This window comes from Vidua macroura, chromosome 2 (assembly GCF_024509145.1).
Source record: "Vidua macroura isolate BioBank_ID:100142 chromosome 2, ASM2450914v1, whole genome shotgun sequence".
NCBI lineage: Eukaryota > Metazoa > Chordata > Aves > Passeriformes > Viduidae > Vidua > Vidua macroura.
In genome coordinates, this window is record NC_071572.1 from 7,550,639 (window position 1) to 7,578,058 (window position 27,420).

General features: G+C 47.1%; 1 protein-coding gene across 1 annotated transcript; it reads left to right on the forward strand.

Annotated features, from left to right (window-relative positions):
- The first annotated feature begins 18,462 nt into the window (after positions 1-18,462).
- Positions 18,463-22,195, forward strand: RPL8 (ribosomal protein L8). The gene is made up of 6 exons (XM_053971517.1): positions 18,463-18,546; positions 18,702-18,845; positions 20,280-20,421; positions 20,607-20,825; positions 21,622-21,737; positions 21,996-22,195. Exons 2-6 carry the CDS (start codon positions 18,708-18,710, stop codon positions 22,152-22,154), a joined length of 774 nt encoding a protein of 257 aa, XP_053827492.1. The 5' UTR covers positions 18,463-18,546; positions 18,702-18,707; the 3' UTR covers positions 22,155-22,195.
- The last annotated feature ends 5,225 nt before the right edge of the window (positions 22,196-27,420 follow it).

Sequence of the window (27,420 nt, forward strand, 5' to 3'; positions counted from 1 at the left end):
GTTCATCTTTGGCCACATGAAAGGCTCTCCAGCCAAGCCAGTCACCTCCAGCCCCTGATACAGCCACAGCAAGAAAAAGACACTGAGGTCATGAATCATCTCATCCTAAGGCAGATATTTAAAATAGATCAGATAAGACGTACCTTTAAAATTGCCTACAGGGCAACAGGCTCAGATGTATTGATAGACACAGTAGACATCTAAAATTAGGTGAGCTGAGTCTCTCTCACCTGTGGAGTCAAACCAGTGACACATAGGTCAAAAGCCCCACTTCCCATGGTGAACCTTCAGAGCACATCTTCTGCCTTTCTGGATTTACAGACACCTCCAAACAACCAGCTGAGAGAATTATGAGGGTCTTCCACCAAATGGCTAAAATTGTTCACTGATTTTTTATTGCATTCTTCTTTTTTTTTAGTCTAGTGCCTAAATAGTCATTTTCTAGAACAGGAATAGTTGCTTTTTAACTTCTGCTCATGAAAAGCAAATGCTTGGATTAGGAAGCACAGATATTCATCATGGCTATAATAATGATATTCTGCAGAGAGGAATTTTTATGTTGATTCATCTGATACAGTTGAACTGTAAAGATTTGTCTTGCAGATTCTTCGGTAAACAAGAACTTCAAAACAATGTTTTTTTTTACTCCCACACCATTTTCTTCCCCTTCTCTCATTTTTGTTTTTTAGCTAATAGTTCATTAATAAGGAAAAGGGTTCTTTTGATACCATAGAACATCTGCTGACCCATTTCAGTGCAAGTGCATATATAACCACTTGTTTGTTTGCATTTCTACAGGTGTTGCTGCTGTGCAGATATGGGCTGTGGTTAAATTTCATAATGGAAAATCTGACAGGCAGTTAACTAATCCATGAGTCATATTTCGTAACAGCCTAAAGGTCTCTGATGTTCGACCTTCATTTGATACCCTTGCCATCAGGCAGTTTATACATAACCCATCTGAAGAACATTCTTTATATAGATGACTGCATGCTGCCCTTTTATACCTGCAAGGATGGGCAGTGCACTCACTGGGCCAGGGGAATCTGCTCTGCCTTTCTGAATGGGACTGGAGAGCTGCACTGCACGGGCCTCACCTGGGGAATGGGAGCAGTGGGAACGTCTCTGCTTAGTTTCAGCCTCCTGCAGGGCCTAGCTGAAAGGTGGGGACAAGGATGGCGAGTTGGTTTTAGACTCCACTCACCCTAACTGGACTTCTGATTGGAACAACTTCAGTAATGCAAGTAGCAGTGGAACTTCCAGCATTAACAACTCTGCTGATTTCACCTTTGTGTGGCTCACTTCTGCTTGAGGCAGGAAAGACAGAGAATAAGACATCTGTTCATCAGACCATCCCAAATGGGGATCCCTCCATTGCTGACAGCAGCAGAGTCCAGCCAGCATTACCAATGCCACAGTCCTAAAAGGAGCACCCAAAGTGGAGAAGGCTCACCTGGAGAATCATCCTCTTTATTTTGTAGCCTAAGGGTGAAAAAGCAACACAGTGCTTACAAGGGGATCATAACATTGTTGGTTTTCAGGACTTCTCAAGTCTCACAAGCAGCAAAGGATGTTGGCATTGCTGCTGTTTTTGAAGCTAAAATAAGGCAGACACATGATTTCAGTAACTGCATGTGAAGTTTACATACTGTGACTCATCATCATAAAGAAACCTAAACAAAACCCCAGTGTGTCATTGAAGCTGGAATATGTTTTCCATACTAAATTCTTTTAGGTTTGCTTTGGCTTCTTTTTTACAGATTAGAACAGTACAGATCTCACGGATATTAACTCTTTGCTGTTGCAGGACAGAAAGTTCTGATCTTCATGAATGGACCTATATAAAACACAGGACAAGGTTATCTTATTTTTTAAACCCTCTGGCTCAACAACTTTTACAGCAGTACCAAATGCTGGACAAGCTGAGAAAACAAATGGAAAGAAGAAAGCAAAGGAGAAAGAAGGGTTATATCCCGAGATTTAGTAGGCTGTCTCTTTAAGAAGCTCTGCCATTTCCAAATAACTATTTTAACATTGTCTGTAGGATAGCAGCAGGCACCAGGAGTGATGTGTATGTAGCATGTGAATTGCCTGCTGTATATGGAAAAGTGTCTAGGGAGGGATTGGCACAGTGGGAGGGGGAGCATGGCCAGGCTGGCTGTAGGCACCAGTGAGGAGGTTTGTCATCCTGCTGAGTCAACAGGAGACAGCACCTCCAACGGGGCTTTTGCCTGCTGAGTGTTCAACGTTAGGCAGCTGAAGTTATGTGGTAGGAGCCTATAATGACAGGCTCATGTGCATGCTCATTTGAGCATGGAATTCATTTTGCATGGATGATCTGGATTACCAGTCTTCTTCATCTGGAGTAAAGCTGGCACTGGGCTGGGCAAGGCTCACTGTGGCTGTTTCTCAGGGGTCTCCTTGCAGCCCTTCTCAAGCCAATGCAGAAGGTAAGAAAAGCTCAAACAAAGCTCTCAGTTGGATTCAGGTTCATTTCAGAGGGTCAACAGTGTTTGGAATCTGAGAAGGGACCCGCTAAAGGGGGGTCAGGAGAAGGGAAAGGATTACACTGCAGATGTGTCCACCCCACTGTCAGCATTTCTACCTCTTCACCCACCTCTGCCTTCCACTCTCATAGGAACTGATTCTTGGCTGGTATTTTAATTGTGTGACTTCCTATTTATCAGCACATTATAATAGTTGATACTTCTTGTTGTACAGGTCCAGTTGTACAAGTTTCTGTCTAGTCAGTCACAAAATTTCTGGCATCTAGACTATTCCAATGAACAGGAAGAGTTAGGGTTTTTCCATCTTTGCAAATGACTTCCCAAGAAGTCATCACCAAATGTTGCATAAACACACAGTTATCCTTGTCACACTCCAGGCCAAATGACAGTACAGCTAGAATCAGAAAGTCAAGGGAGTTTTTTGCTGAGTGGTACTAATTATATGAGTAGTACTGAGATAAACCTGGCAGAAGCAGTGTGCTTTAAACTCTAGACCTTTAGCCTTAGAGAACTTTCCATCCTTTTCAACTGCTCCCTTGTTCCACCAGCTCAGGCCCCAGCCTCGTAGTGCCAGCCTTACTGAAAGATTCTTGTTGCTGTCATTTAGGGTCTCAGCAAGAGGAAGGGCCCAGCTATACAAATCCTACTGGCAGGACAGGGCTGCTGACACAAATGTAATATAATAAAATGCAGTGAAGAGTTGTATAACTCTTGTCTGATGATCTGAGGGACTCCTCTCCCACTTTGTCCCTCAGTACCCACTGAATTATCACCTCCATCATGACATTGGATCATGATATACATAACAAACTTCTGGCTTAAAGTGCCAGGATAGAGAAACTCTCTTGTATGCCTGTTCTAAAATGTGCTGAACTCTTGCTTTGGCTGAATTTTTGTATTTAAAAAAATATTTTTTCAAAGTCATCTTACTATCTGAAGAGAATTTTAATTTAGTCAATCTTTCCGCTTTTTTATTGCAGTATTGGCTGTAATTAAACTTTAAAATACAGGGACATCACTACCCGACATTTTTTGTCTCTTTTCCAAACAATATCTGGAACTGCAAATTAATAAAAGGAGATACAACTTTTCAGTTCTTTGTTTAGCTCCTCTGGCTTGTTTTCAGCTTTTTACAGTGCTTTCCAGGCTCTCAGTTTCACCTCCCTATTTTTTGGTTCCCTGAGCTTATGTGGTATCTTTGATGCTGCAAAAGGGCAAGGTAAAGCACCAGAGGGAAAAAAAAAAAGGTAAAGTACTGTGATAAAAGGACAGGCATCACCCCAGGGATTCATGTACTGAAACATTAAAATTCTTCTTAAAAATGGGCTAGTTGGAAGCTGACAGTGTCCTTTTAAGGACAGTTTATGTTAAGAAATCCTGCTTAGTCTTATGAGCAAGTTTTGGATGAGCACATGTGCTAATGACTTTTTGAAATGAAAAACATTTCTAAAGACAAAAATAGCTAGCACTGAAATCTCTCACAGTCATTACTTACAATTTCTCTGTGATCCCTTGTCCAGATTTATAATGGTTGCTCGCCATGCCAGCAGAACTTACAACTTTGTGGATTTGTCTTTAATGTTGTAATTAAAACCAGGATGATTTTCATGGGCCCCAAATAATTTGTAATTCTTGTGAGAGCTCTGTCTTTTAAATGGCCTTATATAAGATGTAATCTTCACTGACCCAAGCATGCATACATACACAGTTTTCTTAATGCTCATTGATGTTTTCATCAAGGAATTATATACCTTTGGGGTTATTTCAACCTCATGTGTTTAAGAATAATTTTCCCAGCCTTTCTCAAGAATTTATAATGTGTTTAAGTTATCTTGAAGTAAAATACTCCTTTTTCTTCTGAAGGGTGCCTCCAAATAGTTTGTCTCCCTTAGTCCTTCTATGAGAGTTAAAGACTGCCCTTGAACAGTCCTTTCTTTCCTCCAGAGCAACATTTTCCGTTTTACTGCTCACCCACTGGCAACACATGCTGGGGACCCTGCAGTGACTCCACAGCATTTCCAGAGCTGTGCAGTCTGAAGGCCAGAACCTTCTCATTCTCCCTAATTCCGGGATAATTATGCAGTATAAGCCCCAAAATCTGATCTCCTACTAGTTCTCCATATTTGTTGAAGGGGTGGATGTTCCTTACCATACAAAGAAAAGGCCAGACTGGCATCACTCACACACTTAACGTGGCAGAGCCGTGTTACAGCAGCAGTCAGTGAGGGGCAGTTATATGGGATGGGCGGAGAGCTGGGTCCTCAAATGTGAATTTCTTCCTATTGGAACACACAGCTATTTTTGAAGCCTGAAATTTCATTAACAGGATTCCTCTATGGATATTTTGTCCTTTTAACTTGTCCTTAAAGCTCTTACTGGGGGAATATCTCCTGTAAGGTGTTTTGAGCCTTGAACCTGCTTGTGCCTGGTAGTATTAATAACCCACGGCAGGGAATGTTTATGTAGCACTAAGCACCATGGCAGCACTTAGTAAATAATGAAATAAATCGAAGGCTTTGTTTCTGTTTAAATACTGTGTTTGCCTTCTGTGGATACAGACCTGGATCCTGCTCAACAACCTCATTTGGGTGAAACTGGATATTGCACCCCTGTTATTCCAGCTCCTTTAATGTATGGCAACTGTACAGACAATGCACTGCCTAATGAAGAACTCAGAGTCCTCATTTAATGCTTTTTTTTAAAAGCCAAAATCCATGGAACCTGCACTAAAAATATCCAGCAGGATTCTTAATTTTAATACAAATACTCAATTTATGGAGAAAAGGCAAGAAGCAATTATATCCAAATCAACACTTGCAGCATACAAGGACCATTAGGGTCCAAATTCACTGCTCCACGCCAGAATTCCAGACATGCACTGAAAATGCCAGGCCTGGGAAGTTACTCTGGCTGCTAAGGAGGGGATGCCCAAGCATATGAGAAGCAACACACAATTAGAAAGAGGAAGAAACCTTCACTATTTAACTGCTTTAAAGCAATGAGCAGAGAAAAATTGGGAAGGCCAGAGTCATTGCATTCTATGATCTTGGCCTTCCAGACCACACAGGTGCAGAGGCCAAGGGGGATGGGTGCTGTAGAGAGGAGCTGTGTGTTTCCCTTTGGAACAGCCTGGAAGCTGCTCAGGAATCCCAGCACTTAGGACATGTCTCAGAGAAGCCAATCTGCGGTCAACTGTGCCTCGCTCTCATGTGTTTTTAATAGAAGCATTTAAAATAATTTCAAGATTGAGGCGTGTTAAGTTAAACTTTGAGTAGAAGCTGAAGAACAAATAGAGCCATGCTAAATTGGTTTCTGGTACAGCCTGACAATATATTCAAGATGCTACCTAATCCAAAGTGATCCCATAAAAATTAATCTCCTACCACCAAGTCAGTCTTAAATTTGTAGGTGAGGTTGCTATAGTCTCAGCCTGATTGGATCTCTTTTCCATCAGGAATTGGCAAAGCCAATAAATTCTTTATGGCTAAATTAATCATATTTTATGTGTGATATTTATAATTCTAGGTTTTGTTTATAAAGTATAAGAAAATATAATCTCTATAAATATGTAACCATGCATTTATTGTGGAATAATAACACTTATATTAATTGAAAGATTAATACTATTTGTCCATAACTTCATTAATACAAAGTAAGCTGCACTAAGGTGTGGAATCCTCTGGATCTTGAGATGGGCCAAAAGATAAGAAAGGACAAAATGCAACTCCAACAACCAGTGAACAAGGAGTTAAGGTACTAGAAACTGAAGCTTCTGCAAATCCAGAGTTTAAAGCCTCTGCCAATTCTGGAATGGAAATTAAAGCCTGCTCCTACCACCAGGAAGTGACAGCAGCCAGGGGAAAATGGGAAGGGAGAGAGGAGCAGTGAGGTGAGAGACAAAGGCTAAAAGACCAGAGGGCTGAAAGGTGAATTCACCATCTTCACATGAAGGCTGAATGCCCTGTGAGTCCTGCCAGTCCATCGGAAGGGACGAGGTCCAGCAGAGCCATTGGTCACAGCCATGCAGGAGGCGGCTGGACACTCTGGGCAGTCTGGGATGTGCAGCTGGGGCAATGCCCGCTGCCTGCTTTGTGCCGCAGGGCTGCAGGGCAGCGCCCCGTCAAAGCAGTGAATTGTGCAGCTTGTGCTCAGGGCAGGAGCAGCCCAGCAGCCTCGGTGTGTGGGGCACGGCAGCGAGGAGCTGAAGGCACTGTCTGAGCAGAAATCGCGGTGCAGAGGGGAGAGGCAGATGCCGCTTTGCATGTCTGGGCTGGTGTGAATTCATCAGGCTCTGAGCTTGAACGGGAGCCAGGTACAGCGTACAAGTAACTCCTGTTTGCTGTGCCTGACCTAAATCCAAGTGTTGCTTTGTCAGGTTTTAACCAACACGTGCTCTGTTTGCCTGCTGTGTGGTAAGGCTGCTGGAGCCTGGGTGTTAGCGCTGGGAACCTGATGATTCAGTCACAAAGTATGAGGGCTGTCCTGCAGCAGCGGGGAGGAAGCCGGGACACGGAGCCTTGCTGTGTTTTTTGTGGTGGTCAAAGGTTTCAGTTCACATCAAGAGAATTCTTATCTGGAAAGTTTTGAAGGGCTAAATATAGACCAGCCTCACATGCTAGATGGCAGTGAGGCTCTGCAAGCAACCCACTTCCCTGCTAAGAGTGCTCGTGGGGATATCATGCTTTGTTTGGTCGTTTGTTTGTTTATTAAATAGTCGTTTTTCGGGGTCGACATCAATCAGAGCCCAGCCCTGCAACTCCCCTGTTTCCCATTCCTGGGCAATGCCACCCACAGCAAGAACACACAGCCAGCACAAGTGCTGGAGCTGCCCCCAAATCCTTCATCCTCACTCCCACTGGCCTGGGGGAAGACAGGAGTATTACACAAGAGGTGTTGGGCTGGTAAGATAAACATCTGCTATTTGAGACTGTGCCTAAACCACCACATTGCCACGAATGACATGTTTTCAATAGCAGGAAGCCAGGAATTACTCAATAGGAAGACTGAAGACTGCCAGGACTTCTGTGATTCCTGCCTCTGGCTGGGGCACGAGGGAAGTCCTCCTGGTGGGATATCTGTGTGATCACCAGACCCCACTCACTGCAGACAGCCATGTCAAGACTGAGCAGAGCAAATGCACTCTACCCACAGATGATCCCAAGGTCCCTTCCTCAGTGGAAGAACAGCCTTGGTGTTGAAGGCAGAGAGGGTGAAGGTGTCATCAGTGAGAGATGAGAAGACTACAGCCAATTGAGATTGTTGCTGTGTAAATCCACTAGGGCCCCAATTGTTGCATGATTTTTCCAGGCAGTGAGGACAATTTCAAAGATCCACATTTGAACTCTAACCAAGCAAGCAATTGAATAAAAAATAAGCAGTCATGAAAAAGAAAATCTCTGCTTACATGAGATTTCAAGAGGATGTGACAAAAGTGAATTTATGAGAACATAGAGTATAATATAGGTGTATAGTCTACACCTATAATCAGTTTTTTGCTTTAACTGCTGCCCTGCTGGGGGGTTTCCAGGGTCCTGAGTGCATAATAACCCCTAGAAGCCCAATCTGGGAACCCCATCCCAGCAGCTTCTGGCTCTGGAGCATGGCAGGGAGGGCACTGCACCCTGCTCCCACTGCTTCCTGACAGGTATCTAAAAGAATAAAACCAGAACCATCTCAAAAGCAGACTCTATGAATGCTGTCAGACTTGCAAATCAAAATTAAAATTAGTGCTGCTGCAGAATGACAGACGTGGAATAATAAGCCAAAAACTAATTCTTGAAAGAAAGGAAATGTGTGCCTCCAGTGCCTGAATCAAGATCTCAGTGTACAATGGCACAGGCAGAGAGGCTGTACAAAATCTTTAGTTATTTAACCACTTGTGCGTGTTCCTGTGGGAAGGGAAATGACAGATTCGTTTTCCTGTGGAGGATTCATTAGTATGCTGTGATTGGTGAGTCAGTATTTTTAGCTTAGTGAGCTCAAGATGTATTGTGGTTTAGGCCTCAGAAGTTACCAACTCTGGGTAACAAATTAAAAGGGAAAAAAAAAAAAAAAGAAAAGAGTGTGTTAGGAATAGAAGAGTGATTTTCCAAGCTCTTTTATGAACCATGCTCCTCACTTGTTTAGAATTAAGTGCCTATTAACTCCATTTCAGGAAGGTGGTGATTAAACTGGGTCAAATGGAAGTGATTAGCTTGGATTATCCCTGTCATGGAAAAATTCACTGGAAGATCTAAGAGGAAGGAAATTGCCTCCAAGATCCCAGCAAGTTCTGCTGGAAGGTGGATGGATTTGTTTTTCTCCCTGCAAAAGAGCTTTGGCCCACACAGGATCCCTCTAGATACCTCAGACTTGCTTTGAATTTGTTTCAATCTTGGAAATTTCCTCAGGTCTGGTAGGGAAAGCAGCTGTCCCAGCATTGCTCCCACTTGTATCTGTCACCTCAGTTTCACCTGTGCTGAATTTTGGAAGCATCCCTGGAGACATTGAAGCTGCCTTTCCTCAGGGGTCTTAAAGGGAAAAACCCCTTTCACTTCTGGTGCTAAATATTACTAAGGAAATATTCAGGTGGACAAGGAATAATAATAATAATAATAATAACAACAACAACAATAATGATAATAATTAGTACCACCATGCCTGTTGAGAGGGCAAACTCTGCAAGGCCAGCAACAGGGCCCAAAGTGGAGAAAAATAAACCTTGTACTTGAGACTGGGTTGAGAATTGGGAAGACACCCTGGCAAACCTCTCTCTCAGCACAGCCTCCTGCATTCTGTGGTCCTGCCACAGAGGAACAAATACTTTGTGACTGCCATGATTATGAAGAAATAAACAGTATTTTATGGCGGGCACTGATGCACAGAGTTTCCTGCTGCCAAGGGGTTGCTTCCTCCTGGTGACATCTCCCAGTGCTCCCTGCTTGCCTGGCTCTGCTGCTCTGGTTTAAGGAGATTTTCAGCTGACACCATTCCATCATCCCCTCTGCCACAGCCCTTCACCTCTCGTGCTGTCCCCAGAACTGCCCTGGGGAAAGGGGCCGAGTGCTCTGAGTGTGCAAACAAATGTGTCTGTGCACCAGCATCTGCCCATGCTCACAGCTGCATTTACTTTATGTTGCATATAGAAGAAAAGAGGATTATTTATGATCTAATCACAATGTGTTCCCCAAGCAAAACATTTTCTGCCCTGATTTATTGCTCACTTTAGGCCTGCCCCCAAGCATTGTTCTTATATTTGGAGCCAGTCGCATTTTTTTCCCATTTGGAAATGAAAATCCTAAATGTAATGGCATATTTAATGGAAAAAAAAACCCTGACAGTTACTTGGAGGGAGGAGGAATTTTACTTCTTTATTTACCCGTTTTATGTTTGTTTTCTTTCTCACCTCCTTCCTTTTATTCTTTCTCTTATCTCTGAAAAAAGGAAGGAAAACCACTATTTGGAGGCAAGGTAGGAGCAATATTTTGTCCTTGTTTTCAGTTAATAGATTAGAAAAGTTCAAAAGTTTTACCCAGAAAAAGTCCACATGAAAAGTACCTGTCATTTTCTGATTAGCACTGTGATACTATTGATCAAAAGTATCCAGCCAACAAACTTGTGTAAATTAAACACGCTTGTGCACTCTGTGGAGCCAGCATTTCTTGGCAACTACAAAAGAAATGCTTTTTCTGTTTTAATTCTGAGAGATTTACAAAGCTTATGCAGGTGGCCTTAGAGCTTGGGTTTCTTTTTATCTCACAAATATCAAAAAAGAGAGGTTCCCCACCCCCCCAGCCTTCTCTTGCTAAAGGACTTCTCGGAGGACCAACAAAATCAAATTAGTTTTGTAGGCTGCACTTAGAAGATAGAGGAGAATGCAGGTCTTTAACAAATTGAGCTTTTCTCCCATGTGTTTCTCGGGAGTTTTGATTCAATCAATCTCAAAAGAGTTTTTACACAGTCTGAATAAAAATTCTTTTTAAATCCATTTTTAAACCTTTCTCCCTTCCTCCATTTTTAATGCTCTTCAGTAGCTCAGAATTCCTTTCTGTTTTGAGGCATGAAATCCCTTTAGCTCTATTGCCTACACAGCAAAGGAGAAGAACAAAGCAAGAGAATGTGAAAAAGAAAACACCCCCCAAGAAAATAATTAGATTTTCTTTTTTCAAAAACCTTATCCATCATTATGCCATAAGAAAACAACAACAACAAATTATTACCAAAACATACACTTTTTCCCTGTCTTGTGGGAACACAGACATCTATTAAGCAAGAGAAAATCCTGTACTATTGTGTTTGGTTACTAAGATGGATGCACAAACTGCCGCGGCTGTAGCCTCCAGGAATGTTGTCACCAAACAAATGTTGCCATTGAAGTGTTGGTAGGAGGTCCATTAGGAAATTCGAGGAGAAAAACCTTTTTTTTTTTTTTTTTTTTCCTGGGGGGGTGGGGGTTGTTGCGTAGGAAAACCAGCTAATAGCTAAATCTGGAAGTACAGCTGGGTGCTCTTAAATTAGAAATCTTTAGGAGGTCTCCCACACACCCCTGCAAGTTTGCTGAAGAGTTGTGCATTGCTGCAGATACCTCAGTTTCACCTCCTCCAGATTTTCTGTTTCTTGCTAAGCTTCTCCACAGCTTTAAGCCTCTCTCAGTTATCTCCCCAATGTCTCTCTGGCCAGGGTCTCACTCCTCTTCCATCTCTCCTTCCAATTCTCTTAGTTCCTTGGTATGGTTTCAATCCTGTATCTCAGCAGCTCTAGAGGACAGAAAATTGGCTCAGTGGATTTCTCCCCTTCTCCATCAGCTGTCCCTGTTGTTTATCCCATTAAGAAAAAAATAAGCTGATCCAGATGTATGAGTAAAAAACCACTTATTTTCTTACCCATTTTCTTGTATCACTCTTCCCTGCAGGCAGTTTGATTGTTGTTTTACAATACAGGCAGAAGGTAATTTTCCTACATACAGTGTTGCTTGGCCCTGAATCTGGTGGATTGTCAGTTTTCCCCTGTTTGCAGCTGAGAATAATTTTTCAGAAAAGATGGTCATGCTCCCGTCTGAGACGACCAGCACGGGGTTTGAGCTCTGCCTTGCAAGGACTCGTGCACAAAAGGCTGTGTTCTGCAACTCACACCTGAGCCTGGATCTTAAACCCACACAATTTAGATTCTTGTAAGCAATGGGATTATCTCACCAGAGAGTTGGACAGTTTTGCCAGGATCAGTGATTAGATGAATATATCGTTAGAGATACGGGAGAGAAGTAGTTCCTCTCTTACTGATGATGCACAAAGCAAATTTCTTTTAAAAATGTGAATCCCTACCACAGTTACTGTGCAGGCTTTGAGGCTGCTGCACACAGGGAATTATTATTACCGCGTTTAGTGGGAGGAAAAGAACAACAAGAAAAGAATAATAATCAATTACTGTTCCTCAATGCCTTCCTCGCTAAGGCTAAAATGACTCTTGGTTTGAAACTAAAATAAAGCGGAATTCTCGTGCTCATTGTTTCAGGAAAGATCCGCAGAAATCAGGTGCTTTGTGCTCAGGGCCTCTAGAGGTCACCAGAACCTAATTAATGAGCAGTGCTAAGCCCGTCTGTGAAGTGCAAATTGCTTTGTTTTGATCGGGATTTTCCACCTCTGCGGCTCTGGGTCTCCCCTCTCCCGAGGAATCCGGACTGTCATTGCCCGGAATAACAGGAAACGCCGGCAAAGCCATTCCCTGCTGGAGAGCCTGGGCTGTGCAGGAGGCAGCTCCCTTTGGGGGACAAGGCACTGTCACTTAATTGGCTTTTTCCTCTGCACACTGTTCCGATTTTATTCCGTGCTTCTGTGATAAATCCCGCCCTGGCACAGCCCGAGTCTCTTGCCCTGTCACTTGCCCGAGCCCCCGGGCAATGGCTTTGCCACACCCAGGGAATTCCAGGGGTATTGCCAAAGCCAAGGATTGCCAGGAGAACAGTAACTCAAAAGGGAACACGGGCTGAGCTGCAGGCTGGGGACTTGGCAAGGATTCTTCTACCATGGTTTCTAGCATGGTTTACTATTCTTCTACCATTCTTCTAGCATGGTTTCCTTCCAGGTCACCCTGTGCTGCATTTACAGGGAAGGTTTAGAGGAGAGCTGCAATTATGATGAAGTGGTTGTCATGCGGTCAGGGACCTCATCTGCTTCATGCAAGAGCAGAAGGGAAAGCTCAAGTAATTTCCCTGGAATTCCCTCCAGGGTTTAGGAATGAGACAGGCTAGGGAACTTGGTGCAGTTGAGGGAGACTGTTTATTTCAAGACAGCAAACAGAAGCTGATCCTTTCAGGAGAAATTCCTCTGGGGAGAGCAAAGGTATTTATTTTGGGAGCTGTCAGTGGAACGGAGGCCTGTGGTGTCTCTGGAGAGGGATTTTTCTCTCTGGAAAGCCAGGAGTGCTGAATGCAGACGAGTGGCCTGTACCCTGCCAGGATGCTGAGGGTGGTATGATGGGGCTGCTGCAAGAGGATCCTCACAAAGGACTCCTTTGCTTTTAGGTACAAGACACTCCAGGCCTCAGAGTCCAAGGAGTTTTTCTGGATGCAGAACAGGAGATGAGGCTTTGCCCCTTCTGCAGTCTGTACAGCTCCTGTCTGTGGCCCTTCCCTTGCCATGTGGCAGCAGGTGACTCCCCTGTGCCCTGCTCTGGAGCAGCAGTAATAGGATCTCCCCGAGGGTGTTTGCTGGGATTAGCAGGTGTGTTATTTTTGCAGACTGGAACTGTGACGCTGCAGGTTGGCAGGAGTCCACGTGCCAGTTCCTAATCCCAGGCAAAGCCCTGAGAGGTCAGGAAAACCATAAACAGAGGTAAGTGCCCACCTAAAGGAGGTCAGGATTATATTCCTAGTAGCATACCATTCCCAGAGAGAAAACACTCACAGCCATTCTTTATTTCCTCCCCTTTCAAAAGATGCACAGAGTTAAGGGCTTCCCTTCTCAGTTCCCTTTCAAGGCAGGGTCCTAGAGAAACCTTGCTGTTTCTTCCCCCTTTTCCAAACAGCAATCTCATCAAAATTTCTTGGTGGCTGCCATCTGTTGCAAGCAGAACACCACCCCTTTTGCTATTTACAGTGCAATTAACCTTCAGCAAATTAGCTTGTGACTGTCATGAAAGGATTAATTAAGGCAACACACCCTTGACTTGTTCCCACTGTGCATTTATGCGGGTGCACCCACGGCTCTGCCAAAACCCTTCCAGAATCAGGGGAGTCGCTTTTATCCTTTCTCTATTATCCCAGCAAATTAGCCAGCCAGGGGAGATGCTTGAGGGATGGGCTGCAGCAGCCACAGTCCCATGGAAGTAGCTGTGGAGATGGAAGACCTGGCCTTGCCCAGCAGTGGAGGTACTTCCCTGCTGCCGAGTGTCACTGCCCTGGAATCAGGATGTGGGGCCATGACTCAGCCAGCTCAGCTCACAGCTGTAGTTTAAGCAGCCAAAGGATGAAGCTGCTTACAAAATATCAGGCTGTGATATGCTGCAGCCGTGCTTTGGAAGAACACCCTACTTTGCCTAGCACCATCAGGCTTCCATCTGGATTCCTGTGCCTGGGAGGCACGGGAGGCCAAGGCTTCCTGAGAGCCTCAGCCCCCTGATCTGTGCAGGTGTGCAGGATGTGTCTGGGTTAGCCAGACAACCCTGTTCTTGCTCCAGGCTCAGAGAATCCTCAGGGACATAAGCAAATTCTCCCAGCTCCAGCACAGCCTGAGTACTGGTGGAAAAATAGGCTTTGGCCAGAGAATTCCAGCACGGTGGCCCTGCCTCTGCTCCTTTTCCCACCAGCTGTAACTCCTGGCAGAGAAACAGCGAGACTGGTAAGGGCTGTCATGTCTTAAAGCAAAGCAGCTTCTTGTTGTTTAATCCCAGATGGCAACTAAGTACCAGCAGCTGCTCACTCACCCACCTCCTGCTTCTGTGGGATGGGGAGGGGAATTGAAAAAAGGCAAAACTCATGGGTTGAGATAAGAACAGTTCAATACCTGAAATAAAGTAAAAAATAATAACCACAATAATAATAAGAAAAATAGAGATGCATAAACCCCACGAGAGACAAGTGATGCACAGTACAGCTGCTCACCACCCACTGACCACTGCCCAGCCTGTCCCGAGCAGTGGTCAGCCCCTCCCAGCCAATATGGACAGTTCATATGGACACGACACTCTGTGGTGAGGAATATCCCTTTGGCCAGCTTGGGTCAGCTGTCCTGGCCATGCTCCCTCACAGCTCCCCACTGGCAGAGCACGAGGCACTGAAAAGTCCTGGATTTAGAGTAAGCACTGCTTAACACACTGATGTTTTAGTTGTTGCTGTGAACATTCTCATACTGAATGCAAAACACAGCACTGTACCAGCTACTGGGAAGAAAATTAACTCTCTTCCAAAAGCAGGATACATCTGCCAGAGATGATGTCCTGAAGGCAAAAATCTCAGGGCTCAAAGCTGCACGAGAGCAGCTGCTGCACAGCAGTGCAGATGGTAGGCAGTGCCAGGGAATACCTGCATTGCTTTTGTTCTGCTCTCAGGAGCCCTGCGGCTCACACTGTCTTGCCCAGCATGGGCTTGTCCTGCTGTAGCTCTGGCACTGCCACCTCCTCCTCATGCTGAGAAATATCCCACAGATTGGATCTGGGAGATGACATCAGCCCAGGGCCTGGGGGCCTCTTTTCAAACCACAGCATCACCTCCACTCCTCAAATTTAAAGAGAATTACAATCTCTGGTAGTGCTCCACACTCCCATTTCTTTGTCACTAAGATTCTTAGGGCACGACACACAGCCACACTGTTCTGACAAACCTGGGCAGTATTTTTAATTGCCATCCAATGTAAACCACTTGCTTGCATGTCTTTGGATCCATTAATTTTGAAAGCACAGCTAAAGTAAATAATTAATCTTGTTTTGAGCTCAGTCCGTGCTTGGATGTGCCAGGTCATACAACATTGTTATTCCTTGATGATGAAAGTGTTAACTAATGTTGTCTCTTATTAGAAGAAATCAGGTATAAAATTATATCATCATTAATGCAGTTCTGTCATCTGTTTGCATTTCTTCTCTGATTTCTGAATGCTGTCTGGGCTGGAAAACCTGGAGGCTTTCAGGGCTTTGCACTCGTGTGTGCATCCTAAGGAATCTTGAGTGCATAGAGACCTAGATGCATACTATTCCCAGCCTCCTCCTGGTTTTCTCTGATGGAAAAATACTTAAGAATCTGCTTGGATGATCCCAGCACTGGGGCCCTGGGCAGCAGCATGCTCTGATCCTGAGGTGTGCATAAACACAGCCTGTGGTGACACAAATAGGTGACAACCACTCAGCACTACTGGGAGGAAAGGCTGATACAGCCTCTGATGTGATGATGGCGAAGTCAGAACTCTTCACACTCTTCTGGAACAGACATTTCTACCCATATTCAGGGCACCCAAAACCTGGCAGGGAGGAGTTAAGGATGATCCCAGTTCCAGCCTTACCCTCTGTGTTGCAGCAGTACCTGGGCAGGGTGGCAGCTGCCCAAGCCCACAAAAGAGGCTGTAGCTTCACAGATGATGACAGCACTGTGAAGACTGCACCACAAATTAAATAACAATAAAATGAAAATAAAGCATAGTTGATACAGGATAATGAAACTGATGAGTGCACTAAATCATTACACAACTACTTCTTATGTGATTACTAAGTCCTTACTAAGAACTTGAAAGAGGAGTGACCAGTGTAATTTTCTAGGTTTATGGGCATTATTTGGAAGTTCTTATCTAGTTCCTTAGAAATCTGTCTCTTGTCTTATTTAGTAGCAAAAACTAACCAGACTCCTGCTGCCACAGGAACCATAAATCAAAGTCTCGAGATGTTCCCACTCAGGGTGAACGTAAACTCAGTGTAAACCAAAGTGAGTGGCAGTTTGCCGTCGTGCACTGAGCTGTCACGTGGGGCCCAGGACGAGCAGCTGCCCCACTGTCTGTGTGAGGGATGGTGACCTCCAGCAGATGGGCAGGCTGGACTCCTGGCCATGCAAATCCTTTTACCTGGGCTGAATCCGACAAGGATCCCGGCTCTGAGCCCTTGGCATCAAGGGGTTTTGCATCTTATGGGAGGGTGAGTTCCACCAGTCGCAGGAAGACCGTGGTGGGAAAGCTCACCTGTCAAGACGTGGTGGATGCATAGGTTCTTCAGCTGCAGGAGAGGAGCAATGGCATGTGTGGGGCTGATGAGCTTTTCCTAATTTCCAGTGAGTCAAATAAGGTTAAATAGTGCATCTTCAGTGAATTGGGTCATTGGCAGTGACCTGTTCTAGAAAAGTGGCCTCTGATACAGAAAATCTGATGGGCTGTTAAAGAAGTTAAGGCACTTTTAATTTCCCCTTCCTGGGCAAAGCACAAGTTGATTAGGAACACTAAGATGATTACCTCTGCTTTGCTGTATCTCTCAATTATGCCCTAATTAATATTGATTAAAATCTGGCAAAGGCAGCTTAAAGCACCTGCTGGGGTTTTATCTTCAGTTACTTCTTCACCCAAAACCTCCAGCTCTTAAACTGCACAATACAGTCTGACTATTACAGATCCAGCTGCATCTGTGAGGGCTGGAGCCTCCTCCTACAAACTGCACCTTTGGTCCAGCTGTTTAAGGAAGGATTTGTCATGGCAGCTCTTAGCTCGGGGTCCCTGGTTGTTAATGTGACATCCCAGGACAACAGGCTTGGGATCTCGTAGTTTTAGGTTTAAACTAAATGTCTCTCCCCCTGTACTGGCTGCTGGTGAGGCCACACCTCGAGTGCTGTGTCCAGCTCTGGGCCACTCAGTTCATGAGGGACATTGAGGGGCAGGAGAGAGCCCAGAGAAGGGAACAGAGCTGGGGAAGGGTGTGGAGCACGAGTCCTGCAAGGAGAGGCTGAGGGAGCTGGGAATGTTTAGGCTGGAGAAAAGGAGGCTCAGGGGTGACCTTATTGCTCTCTACAACTCCCTGACAGGAGGGTGTAGCCAGGTGGGGACTGGTCTCTTCTCCCAGGTAACCAGTGACAGAGGAGAGGACCATCAGGGGAGGTTCAGGTTGGACAGTAGGAAGGACTTCCTCACAGGAGGTAAGATTAGACATTGGCATGGGCTGCCCAGGGAGGTGGTGCAGTCACTGTCCCTGGAGGTGTTTCAGGAAAGGCTGGATGTGGCACTCAGTGCCCTGGTCTGGGTGACACGGTGGTCATAGGTTGGACTCGGTATCGCCGAGGTCTTTTCCAGCATAGTCCAATCCGTGATCGTGTGAAGAAAGCCCTGGAGAAGTGGAGCCGTGAACTCTGACCCCCGCCCACCCCCCCTTCCTCCCTGGCCCCTCGCAGTGTGTCGAGGAGCGTTTTGAGACACAGAGAAGCGGGTCCTGGAACACCGGGACGGGCACTGTCCTGGGATGGGAACTGCCCCGGGATGGGAACTAAACCGGCACGGGCACTGTCCCGGCTCCTGCCTGGATCGGGTCTGGAGCGAGGAGAAATCAGCCCCGTGGAACCACGCTGCTCGGGGACAGCAGTCACTACTATGGAATATTTTTAATTATCTGTTTTCTACTTATACATATATAATGTATAGGTTTTGCTTATAACATGCTGAGTGTTTCAGACTGGGCTTTGTTTGCCGCCGCTTTGAACGCTGCACAATCAAGCCGTGGGGACCGGGAACACCTCGCGCGCGTCGCTTTTATTTGTTTTCCTTTAGGCAGTAAATGCAGACCTGCATTCCACGGCCGCACCCAAACTCCAGCCCCTCGCGCCGCCGGACCCTTCCTGTCCCGATCCCGGAGCGCTCCTGCTTCTCCGTACCAGCTCCCGGGAGCTGGCCGTGCCGGTTCGCCGTGCCGGTTCGCCGTGCCGGTTCGCCGTGCCGGTTCGCCGTGCCCGCCCCATCCCGGGGCTCTCCCGCCGTCCCGGGCCCGCTCCGGGAGGAGATGAGGGAACCCCGTGGCTCCGCCCCTTTCCGCGTGATGTCACCGCGCCGGAAGGGCCTCGGCGCTCCCGTGACGTCAGCGCTTCCTTCTTTCCCGGGGAGGCCGGAGCGAGGTAGGAGCGCGGAGGCCGCGGTGCCGGTCCCGGTCCGGATCCGCCGCCATCCGCGCCCGGGCGGCCGCGGGAAGGGGCAGGGCGGGGACGGGGCTGGGGCGGGGTGCCGCTGAGCGTGTGGCGGGTGGCGCTGAGCTGTCCCCGCGTCCCCGCAGGGCGCCATGGGCCGCGTCATCCGCGGGCAGAGGAAAGGCGCGGGCTCCGTGTTCCGCGCCCACGTGAAGCACAGGAAGGGCCCGGCCAAGCTGCGCGCCGTGGACTTCGCCGAGCGGCACGGCTACATCAAGGGCATCGTCAAGGTACGGGCGGCCCCGGCTCCGCTGCTCGGGGGGGACGTTCGGCCCCGGGGTGCCCGAGCCCCGCTCCTCCTGCGCTGCCGCAGTGCCCGCCGCCCCTTGGCCGGATCCAGGGTTCTCTGTTCTTAGATCCTATTCCGTGAAAAGTTAAACTCTTCTAGGTTTATGAGAACATCTCAGCGGGGAGGGCACCCTTGGCCAGCAGCAGGATTTTCTGCTGCAGCTTTGCTAAGAGTAGCAGTTACCAGCGTGGTTTTATGGCACCTAAGAATTCCCTGTACCTCAGGAAACATGGCTGGGGAGTTTCCCATGTAGTTGACTGCGTATTAAAAACAACAAACAAACAAATCTTAGTAAATGCCAAGTGATATCCATCATTTTAGTCTTGAGCAGTAGGAGCAAGGCAGTACCTGTGTTTGGGGTGTGATGGTGGCTCAGGGGTGTCGGGGACTCCGGAGTGCCAGCAGTGCTGCTGGCTGCGTGCTCTGGGCAGCCCTTCAGTGTTTTACAGCTCGGTCACGTTCAGGTTGTAGAGAGAATTTCCCTCACCCTCGCCTGTCTGAGGTGATGATGGCAGGTGGGTAGCAAGGCTTGACTTGAACTTGGTCATACATAGGGGATTTGGCCAACAGGGCTGGGAAGACGTCAGCAATGGACACCAGCAGTTGATGGGCTGTCCTAAAAGACAGAGGCATCTTCGAGATGTGTCAGAGTCAGTTGTCTGTAAATACATGGCTGGGTGTTTTAATCCCAGTGTGCTTCAGGAACAGAATGGATGTGTTTCTTTAAGTGTAAAAGAAACAACAAGTCTGTGCTTCCTAATTTAGGAGCTTCAAAAACTTCGTTTTACCTGATTGCAGAATGTTAGAAATGCTTCAATCCCAAGGAAACACATGGAGAAGTCACTGCCTGTGCCCAGCTCTGACCTGCCCAAAGGTGGTTGGGCAAAGTGAAAGTGGATTTCTTAGTATGGAGAGACTGGATACCTGCAGAATGTCAGGAATAAAACTGCTCAGACAGGATTAGCTACAAGCAGCACACTTATCCAGGCATTATTTTGTGATCAGTGAATGATTTGGGCTGGAAGCTCATCCAGTTCCAATCCTGTTGCCATGGGCAGGGGCACCCTCTGCTATCCCAGGTTGCTCCAAGGCCCATCCAGCCTGGCTATGAACACTTCCAGGGATGGGGCAGCCACAGCTTCTCTGGGCAGCCTGTGCCAGGGCCTGCCCACCTCTCAGGGAGGGCTTCCTGTGACAGGATGGGATGTAGGTGCTGGGGCTCGTGTCGTACCAAAGGTGACCCTTCAGCCCTGAGAAGTGTCCTGCTGAGAATCGTCCCGGAGTGACCATCCCCCTGTTCTCGAAGCTCTTTGATTCCTGCAGAGCCCCTGGCAGGGGCCGTGTCCTGCCCTAAAGCAGCTCTGCATTCCCACAGGACATCATCCATGACCCCGGGCGGGGCGCTCCGCTGGCCAAGATCGCCTTCCGCGACCCCTACCGCTTCAAGAAGCGCACGGAGCTGTTCATCGCCGCCGAGGGCATCCACACCGGGCAGTTCGTGTACTGCGGCAAGAAAGGTGGGCAGGGCCGGGCTGGGGCTGGGCAGGGCCGGGCCGGGCCAGGCTGGGCTGGGTGTCCCAGCTCCTGGAGTTTGGGATTCTGGCGTGCAGTCTCTGTGCTGCCGCCCTCCCGTGTTCAGCAGGGCTGTAACCCCGGCCCAGGGCCCCCAGTGAAGCTGTGGCTGCTCTCTTGCTCTTTGCAGCCCAGCTGAACATCGGCAATGTTCTGCCCGTGGGCACCATGCCCGAGGGCACCATCGTGTGCTGCCTGGAGGAGAAGCCCGGTGACCGCGGGAAGCTGGCGCGCGCCTCCGGGAACTACGCCACCGTCATCTCCCACAACCCCGAAACCAAGAAAACCAGAGTGAAGCTGCCCTCAGGCTCCAAGAAAGTCATTTCTTCTGCAAACAGGGCTGTTGTGGGTAAGGAGCAATCACTGTGAACTTGTCGCTGGGCTTCTTGTCACCGAATCTTCCAAACAGGGCCCCACTTACAATAACCATCTTGAAAATAGTGTCTTGTGCAGGCTGGACAGTCTGTGCTCAGATGCTTGCCTTGTATTTTACTCCTGCATTACATTTGCATGTTGCTAACCTAAATTTGGAGGTTTCACCTAGTGAGAGGACAGCAAAGTAGATGCTCATTGTCCTCAGGCTGTAGTGGAACTGCTCAGCCTGTAAAATCTGCAGTCCTTGGGGAAGGACTGGGAAATGGCATTTTGATTTCCTGCTTTTGGTACACTGGAGGAGCCTGTTGTTGGTGTCAGGTGGGTGGAATGTTCTGGGAGGTCTGACAGGGAATGACAAAACCACTGCCAAGAAGCAGAGGCTGCACCAGGTTTGTTGTGCACCTGACTGACAGCTGAGATGGCTGCTGGTGACACTTGCCTGCCTCTGCATGGAAGACACCAAAGTGAGTTATCTGGTGTGTTAATCCAGTAAAATTGACTCAGTAAATCATGAAACAAGTAGGTATTTGACCTCAAAGTTCTTCACAGTCCCCTGAGCTCTTTCAATTCATACTTCATTTGAAAAACTTAATGTTGGTCAGGAAATCGAAGTAGTAAAACTGGCAGTGCTTTAGAAAGAAAGCTCAATCCGTGTGTATTGGATCAGAAAGAAGGCTGTAGCTCAGCTCTGATGTCACTGTTGGTGTTGGCTTTCCGTGGTACTGGTGTGTGCTGTGTTTGGGTGTCACCATTCCTGCCGTTCCCTGCAGGAATCGTGGCTGGTGGAGGCCGTATTGACAAGCCCATCCTGAAGGCCGGCCGTGCCTACCACAAGTACAAGGCCAAGAGGAACTGCTGGCCACGTGTCCGTGGTGTGGCCATGAACGTGAGTCTGTTTGGAGTCATCCCTGTCCCCTCTGACAGTTCAGGGAAGATTTGGGGGATACTGGGACGAGCCTGGCATGTATCTGGGAGGGAAGCCTCCCAGATAAATGTGCAGCCACAGGGTGAATTAGCAGCACTTGATGGTGACTGCACCACGTGAAAAGTGAAGCAGTTATTTCTTTGTCCCCTTTAACCTGTTTATTTCTGTTGACCATCAGTTTCTGTGGTTTCATTGCTGTCTTGCTTTCCCCCTGCACAGCCTGTGGAGCATCCCTTCGGAGGAGGCAACCACCAGCACATCGGGAAGCCCTCGACCATCCGCAGGGACGCTCCCGCGGGACGCAAGGTCGGGCTCATCGCCGCGCGCCGCACGGGGCGGCTGCGGGGCACAAAGACTGTGCAGGAGAAGGAGAACTGAGCTCCCACCCTGCGGGCCACGCAATAAATTTGTACAACAGAGCTCGTGTGGAGTTCGTGGTGTCTGCTGCTGCAGTGGGGATAAAACTGGGATCATGTTCAGCACAGGAAGTTGTGAGTGGAGATTCAGGGTTTTTTCCCCTTGCCTTGGAGAGCAGGGATTCTCTCAGCCAGCACTTGCAGTCTGTAAGCTGGTCCTGCAGGCTGGGGTAACACTGCTGGGGATGCTCTTGTGCCCTGGTGAGATGTCCATATTGGCCTGGTTCTGTGGAAGCTGAGGCCTGACAAAGCAATCAAGTAGTCCTGTGGTTAAACTTGGGAATCTGGCTGAAGGGATGCTCAATTTTCTAAGTTCATAACCTCTAACATAATGGTTTTCCATTTTTATCTTTTGGGGGCGGGGGAAGCTTGAGAGTTGCAAACTTGGGAAGTATTTCAGCTGCTCTCACTGCAAGGTTTGGGCTTCCTTTTGGAACTGTGAGGCTCAAGCCAAATGGAAGGTGCCTAAAAATTTTGAGGTGTCGCACAGACTGCCCCCTCTACTCGTTAGTTTTTGGGAAGGGGAGACAGCTTCAAACATCTCCCCTTTGGAGGTTGGTCATGATGGGATATTCCAAGGTGCTGCAGAAGCAATAATGTCCACTGGGAAGCTGTGGAAACGTCCTGTGGAAATGCTGTCCCAGGACAGCTGTCCTGTGAAAAGCCGGCTTTTGTAAGGCAATGGGAAAACTAATGGGGTTTAGTGCAAAATGGCTTTATTTACAGCTTTTCTGGACTGGCCTTAGGAGGGAAAAATTGCTGAAAGCAGATGGGGCTCACCTTCATGGCTGAGCACACCCAAAGCCAGGGCTCCTGTTGATCTGGAGCAGCTCTGGCTGTGCTGGAGGGGTCTGTGCCAAGGGCCAGACTTCCATGTGTGGATATGACTTGATTGATGGGAGTCCAGTGGAATGCAAAGTGGGAAAAGTTATTTCTACACCCACCCACAAATCCAGTACTGGAGCTGGCCACGTGTGTCTGGGGAGGGAAAGGCGATTTGAAAAGCCCAAGCCACACCTTGGGGAAAGGCATCAAATCCCACTGGGGAGAAAAAGCAAAGCAAGGGCAAGTTTTGTTTGTTTATATTGCTCCAATTCCACCAAGGTCTGAAGTTCCCATCTGTTCTTGCCATGAGGTCAGAAGCTCTTGGGTTCCTGTGCTCTCCTGACAGGGCCCACAGTGTAACACTCCTCCCAAACACCATCACGAGAGCAGCTGAAGTATTTAATGTTCCACAAGAACTTGCATTAAATGCACCTAAAGGACTCAGAAAACCATGGTTTCCAACCACATTTGAGTTGACCCTGTATGTTTTTTTGGGAAGAGGGAGATGGTTACTGACCCTTGGCTGCCTCTGCTGCTGTTCCAGGCTCTGACACTGCCCACCAGTGTTCACAGCCACAGGGTCAGTGCACCAAGTCTCTAAGTAGGGAGTAATTAATACATATTATTAAATAAGTTGCAGATTACAGGCTTTAATGCAGCTCCAAACACATTTAATGTAAACATACAAAGTGCAATGCCAGAAGTCTCTAAATTCACACAGTAATATGAGGATTTCAAAGATTTTTCTCCCTTCACCAAACTCCAGTTGCAACTACTATTCCAGTGCAGTCTTCTGTTACCTACATGAACGTGGAACTTCAAAAAGCCACTGTGATCCTGGCAAATGACCAGAAGACTCAAGGGGCAAAATGTTCCTCCAGCCCCAACACCTCCAGTGCTAAAAGTCTGTGAAAAGAAACATGAGGGAAGAGGGAGTAAGATAAAGCAAATAAACAATGAAAGGCTGTAAAGAAACCAACCTTCAATGAAAAATGTAAGTAAACTGAAATATATTTTCTAAACCAAAGGTCTAATTTAAGCTGTAGAATAGAGGTGAACTCCAGCAGTTTACACGACAGGGGAAGTTAAGACAATTAACAATGCAGTAAAAATTTTTAAAATACCAATAAAAACATACAGGTGAATTCCTAACAAGCCTAACTTCAGGCTGGGAGGATCTGTGAAAGCACTGAAGAAATGAAAATGGGGCTGAAGTTAAGCCGGTCGCTGTCCTCTGCGTGGGCTGAGCACCAGGCAGCAGGTTCAGCTGAGCAGGGCAGAGGCTCCCTCTGAATCTGCACTGCAGAAACGAGGAATTCACCAGGCCAGGGACAGTGCAGAGGAGCAGGAGCTGAGGAGCTGCCGAGCACAGGAAAGCACAAACCTGGCTGTGAGGTGGGCGGGTGTCCCGGCTCGACTGAGGCAGCTCCAGCACAAAAACCCTTTCAAATGTAAATGAAGCAAAATAAACACAAACCGCGTTCAGCAGAAAGCACACGGCTCCTTCTGTGGTCTTGCCCTTCTACCCCCACAGCTCATTGTATGGAATCATAGACTGGTTTGGGGTTGAAAGGACCTGGAAGATCATCTAGTTCCAAGCCCCCTGCTGTGGGAGTAATTATGTAATGTGTTGTAATTATGCTTTAATTGTGTATCATAATCAGCAACCTCCTGCTCAAACCAACTGTTTTAGCAGCATGACAGAATACCCAGTTGATTTGCTTATATGGTTTATATCCAGGATATTTCACTTCATGGAGGATCATCTCAATTCCCAACCCTAATACCATACAGAAGACATGAGCTACTATAGATACAGTCAAACTTAAAAACCACAGCCATGCTCATTAGTAAAACAATAATAATAATGATTATTATATTATTAAACCCCCTCACATAAAGATTAGCACAGTTACAAAAATCTTGAAATGAAGCAAACTGTTTTAAAGAAAGATGTTAAGTGTTCCTGCAGAATTCTCAGAGGTTATTTTGAGTATACGGCTTTGTTTGCTAAAAGAAAAAAAAAATTAAATAAATAAAAGAAGATATGTACCAGTGAAGCACTAAAGCCTTCCTTTAGAAGGGCTTCAAATTTCCATCTACTGAAAGAGCAAACTGCATTTCTTTATACTTTTTAAAGAAGCACCAAGTGGTACCTAAACATGGACCGGTATCACAAATTCCTTCCAGTAACAGAACCCTCATTAGCATCACTGTCCCCTGCCAACACCTCCGTGGAAGCAGTAGGGAGGGTCTCTTCACCCGGGGGTCACTGCCCCGGGGCTTTCCACAGCACCACCTCCCACCCCGACTGCCCAGCCTTGAGAAATCAGAAAGGGGAGCAGTTCTGGAGGATCCACAGCCTGCTGCACACTGGTGCAGGCAGGGAAGAACTGCAGAGGGAGATGTAAGGAAACGGTGAGGTGAAAAAAGGCCAGAGCAAACCCATGCAGGGAGTTTCTGCAAATAAGAGAGGGAAACAAGCTCCAGCAGCAGGATAATGATCCTGACTGTTATGCTGAAGCTACCAGGTAAGTATCTATCAAATCCAAGGGAAATGCTTCAGGCTGTATTTTCAGCTAATGTAAAAACCACAGGAGCCCAAATTCGAAAAGGTTTCAGGGGGTCAGGTGTTCAATAAATCATTACAGCCTCCACAGAGGTTAAATTAAAAAATGGCTTTTTTTGTCCTGTGGCATTAACAAATTCTCAGAGAGAAATGTGAGAACAGAAACATTCGTGGGAGTTGTTTTACATTTTTGCTGTCTTCATCAAAAGCTTTCTTCTCACAGTTTACAGCAACCCCCCACCCCCAGTGATCTGTTGGGATACATCCAAAGTGTACCCTAAATTCTCAGTTTTGCCACCATGTCAATGTCCAGAGAATTCACACTCACATCCACTCAGATGGGTGACATCGACCTAACAGACCAAGGATAAACTCAGGTGTTACAGAATCACAGAATTGTCAGGGTTGGAGGGACCCCTGGAGATCATCCAATCCATCCCCCTGCCAAGGCAGGGTCACCTGGAGCAGGTGACACAGGAATGCATCCAGGTGGGTCTGGAATGTCTCCAGAGAGGGAGACTCCACAGCTGTTCCAGAGCTCTGCCACCTTCATTGTAAAGAAGTTCTTCCTCATGCCAAGCTGGAACCTCTTGTGTCACCTGCTTCCATATTTTCCTTCTTAAATTGTTTTTTTATTTCATGTTAGTACCACAAATTCCCAGAAATTTGCCACTGTTTTCTACTTTCATTTGCATATCTTCAAGAGCAAACTTGGGGAACCAAAGGTTTCTGGTAGCTCTCCATTGGACCCACCTCATGTTCCTTTGGGAGATGGCCCTTGCTGGGGCAGAGCAAAGCAAGGGGCACGTGGCAGGCACAGGGGTCACAGCAGCTCCCCAGCAGCTGCACCAGCTCCTCTTGGCCTGGAATGTGACAGGACAATGTCCCTGGAGCAGCAGCCACTCCCAGAGCCTCTGGCCCTCACAGGCATGAAGGTGATGCCAGGAGCGTTCCCAGCTCGTCTCCAGCCACCAGAGCACCATCAAACCACTCTGTGGGTGCTACAGGAGGTGCAAAGGCAGCAGCAAACCTGGCTCAATTTGAGCTTTATTTCCCTGTCTTCATCACAGCGAGTCTCCTCCACCAACAACTTGGGTATATTGTATTTTAATAAATTCAACACAAGAGGCCTCCACTAGCCCGTTCTTCAATTAAGTCCACATTTTATTTATGGTTTGCTGTTGGTACTTCAATCAGATTTATATATACATAATCTAAAACCTACATCAAAACCATGTTGACTGCTCTGAAGACGGAGAGAAGTGACACGATTGAAGTTTTCTTCCACAGCTCTATGGTAAGTCTACATTCCCACAGCAGGTTTTTGGTTCAGGTTGCAGAAGTGTTCAGAATGCCAATGCCAGGTCTCTCTCAGACTCGGAGTGGGAGAGTTACAGTTCTCTTTCAGCATTTCAGTCTTACACACAACCACAGTAGCAATCAGTAACATTTTTTTGTTCTAGATTAACACCTAGGTTGATCTGCAGAATCCTGGCTTTTCACATTCCCACATTTCCCTTTCTAAACCCTCACCAACACAGCTGGAAAACCAAGTCCCTCCCTGCGACTGCTGCGTTACTTGAACATTAATTGTGAGAGGACTTGATGCTACTTCACACGGGAGGCAGCACGAGAGGCTGAGGAGAAATGTTTGTGAGTCCTCACGGTGCCACCTGAAAAAGGCCAGTTCCTTCACTTGGATGCAAACACAGGTACCTCAAACGAGTCCATTTATCCCCAGGGAGGCAGGGACTGCCCGTGCCTGCCCAGCAAACAGCCCCACCAGGTATTTGTGCACCCTGGCCTGGCCCAGGGCGGCTCTCACACGGCCGCA

Excerpts from the sequence above, each read along its gene's own strand:
- RPL8 (XM_053971517.1), top strand. The coding sequence starts at position 18,708 with ATGGGCCGCGTCATCCGCGGGCAGAGGAAAGGCGCGGGCTCCGTGTTC. Across the intron at positions 20,422-20,606 it reads CGTGTACTGCGGCAAGAAAG|CCCAGCTGAACATCGGCAAT; the intron begins GTGGGCAGGGCC and ends TGCTCTTTGCAG. Across the intron at positions 21,738-21,995 it reads TCCGTGGTGTGGCCATGAAC|CCTGTGGAGCATCCCTTCGG; the intron begins GTGAGTCTGTTT and ends CCCCCTGCACAG.